Source organism: Antrostomus carolinensis, unplaced genomic scaffold, assembly GCF_000700745.2.
Source record: "Antrostomus carolinensis isolate BGI_N321 unplaced genomic scaffold, ASM70074v2 scaffold22382, whole genome shotgun sequence".
Lineage (NCBI taxonomy): Eukaryota > Metazoa > Chordata > Aves > Caprimulgiformes > Caprimulgidae > Antrostomus > Antrostomus carolinensis.
The window spans coordinates 1-2,326 of NW_010301901.1; the positions used below are offsets into that span (position 1 = coordinate 1).

The 2,326-nt window shown below is 54.0% G+C and overlaps 1 protein-coding gene across 2 annotated transcripts; it reads right to left on the bottom strand.

The window, feature by feature from the left end:
- Positions 1 to 635: 635 nt before the first annotated feature.
- On the bottom strand, positions 636 to 1,916 carry LOC104520128 (actin, cytoplasmic type 5). 2 transcript variants are annotated; one of them, XM_010163653.2, is made up of 2 exons: positions 1,780 to 1,908; positions 636 to 1,653 (listed from the first exon to the last, which is right to left on the bottom strand). In XM_010163653.2, the coding sequence occupies exons 1-2, from the start codon at positions 1,906 to 1,908 to the stop codon at positions 778 to 780; spliced, it is 1,005 nt and encodes a 334-aa protein (XP_010161955.1). In that variant the 3' UTR covers positions 636 to 777. The 2 variants fall into 2 exon arrangements, with proteins under 2 accessions (XP_010161955.1, XP_010161954.1); XM_010163652.2 differs by having other exon boundaries at positions 636 to 1,916.
- Positions 1,917 to 2,326: the final 410 nt, after the last annotated feature.

Below are 2,326 nucleotides of genomic sequence, written 5' to 3' on the forward strand. Positions count from 1 at the left end.
GACGTTTAATTAAGTGGTTGCCATGGAAAAGAGCTCCTGTGGCCAACCTCCCAGAGCAGGAGGGACCAGCTCCCCCCTCAGCACTATCTGCTCCTTTATCTCATCCCCCCCCAGTCTCCCAAAAAAGGAGAAGCTGCTGCTCCTCCAACCACCAAAACCTGCGCCAAGGGGCCAACTTCTTCTGACAAGAAGAGCTGTTTGTGTTCTAAAAAAAGCTGAGTTACCATGAAAGTCCCGAAAGGCTGCGTGAGTCGCATACCACTCACACTTTCCTCCCTGGCAGCCCTTAAAATGGTCAGCACAGCACAGGGCAGCTTTACAATCTGCTGGTACACAGTTTACCCCAAACTTTGGTTTCTAAGCTTTGAGCAGGCCAGCTTGGAGCCCAAAACCAGGTACCACACAACCATTCTTTGTGCCAAGATCACAAGCCCGCCCTGAAAGGATGCAAACCAACCTCCAGTAATTGTTAAGCCAAAGAAGTTTATTTGTTTTCCTACAAAGGAGTCAGCTGTGACAAACCTAAAAGGTGACAAGTCTAACTTTAGTGTCATCCTAGCCGCGTGACATAGGAAAAGTGAACAACCCTCCATCTACCTCCAAGCTCCAGAGAGCCACCAGGAGAACTACAGCCCTTAAAACACACACATCGCTACTTGGTAACTCAACAAGTTAGTTAAACAGAAAATTAAGTAACAAGCGAACAACTCTGGTCCAACGTGGAAGGAGGTTGCCCCCGCACACATCCCGGCCCTCGGGTGACTGCCAGCAGTCCCTCTAGAAGCACTTGCGATGGACAATGGAAGGGCCAGATTCATCGTACTCCTGCTTGCTGATCCACATCTGCTGGAAGGTGGAGAGAGAGGCCAGGATGGAGCCACCAATCCAGACCGAGTATTTACGCTCCGGTGGGGCGATAATCTTGATCTTCATGGTGCTGGGTGCCAGGGCTGTGATTTCCTTCTGCATCCTGTCAGCGATGCCAGGGTACATGGTGGTACCCCCGGACAGCACGGTGTTGGCATACAGGTCCTTCCGGATGTCCACGTCACACTTCATGATGGAGTTGAAGGTGGTCTCGTGGATGCCGCAGGACTCCATGCCCAGGAAGGAAGGCTGGAAGATGGCCTCAGGGCATCGGAAGCGCTCATTCCCGATGGTGATCACCTGCCCATCTGGCAGCTCATAGCTCTTCTCCAAGGAGGAGGATGAAGCAGCTGTGGCCATCTCCTGCTCAAAGTCCAGAGCAACATAGCAAAGCTTCTCCTTGATGTCCCGCACAATCTCTCTCTCTGCTGTGGTGGTGAAGCTGTAGCCCCGTTCTGTCAGGATCTTCATGAGGTAGTCAGTCAGGTCACGGCCAGCCAAGTCTAGACGCAGGATGGCATGGGGCAGCGCGTAGCCTTCATAGATGGGCACGGTGTGGGTGACACCATCCCCAGAGTCCATGACAATGCCAGTGGTGCGGCCTGAGGCATAAAGTGACAGCACAGCCTGGATGGCTACATACATAGCTGGGGTGTTGAAGGTCTCAAACATGATCTGCGTCATCTTCTCCCGGTTGGCCTTGGGGTTCAGAGGGGCCTCAGTGAGCAGGACAGGATGCTCCTCTGGGGCAACACGCAGCTCATTGTAGAAGGTGTGGTGCCAGATCTTCTCCATGTCATCCCAGTTAGTGACGATGCCATGCTCAATAGGGTACTTCAGGGTGAGGATGCCCCTCTTGCTCTGGGCCTCATCCCCCACATAGCTGTCTTTCTGCCCCATGCCCACCATGACACCCTGATGCCGGGGACGCCCCACAATGGAGGGAAACACAGCACGGGGGGCATCATCCCCTGCAAAGCCTGCTTTACACATGCCAGAGCCATTGTCCACCACAAGGGCAGCAATCTCCTCATCCGCCATGCTGACCAAGCCTGAGGTAAGCAAGGACATGGAAGGGTCACATAGTTCCTCCTCAGAGGTAACATCGAGGAGCCCTGGCACTCACCCCCCCATGCACTATAAACCTGTGGTGGTTTCACTGGGCTAGCCCTTGGCCAGCAGCCAACACAGCCGTTCAACCCCTTCCCCCCCCACCCCAGGGGAGAGGATTGGGGGCAAGGATAAGGATACTCGTAGGGTGAGATAAGAACGTTTAAAACCAGGACAAAACCTAAAAGGAGTTGAGGTGGTAGGGAGCCCCGCCAGCAATGCTGCGGGAGGGATACTGAGGAGCCCAAGCGGAGAAAGGACACCACAATATCGATTCAGCCACCCCAAAATGCACAGATATATGCAGCTACTGAGGAGACAGGGAAAGCCAGGCACAGACCCTCCCCTC

Excerpts from the sequence above, each read along its gene's own strand:
- LOC104520128 (XM_010163652.2), bottom strand. The coding sequence starts at position 1,908 with ATGGCGGATGAGGAGATTGCTGCCCTTGTGGTGGACAATGGCTCTGGC.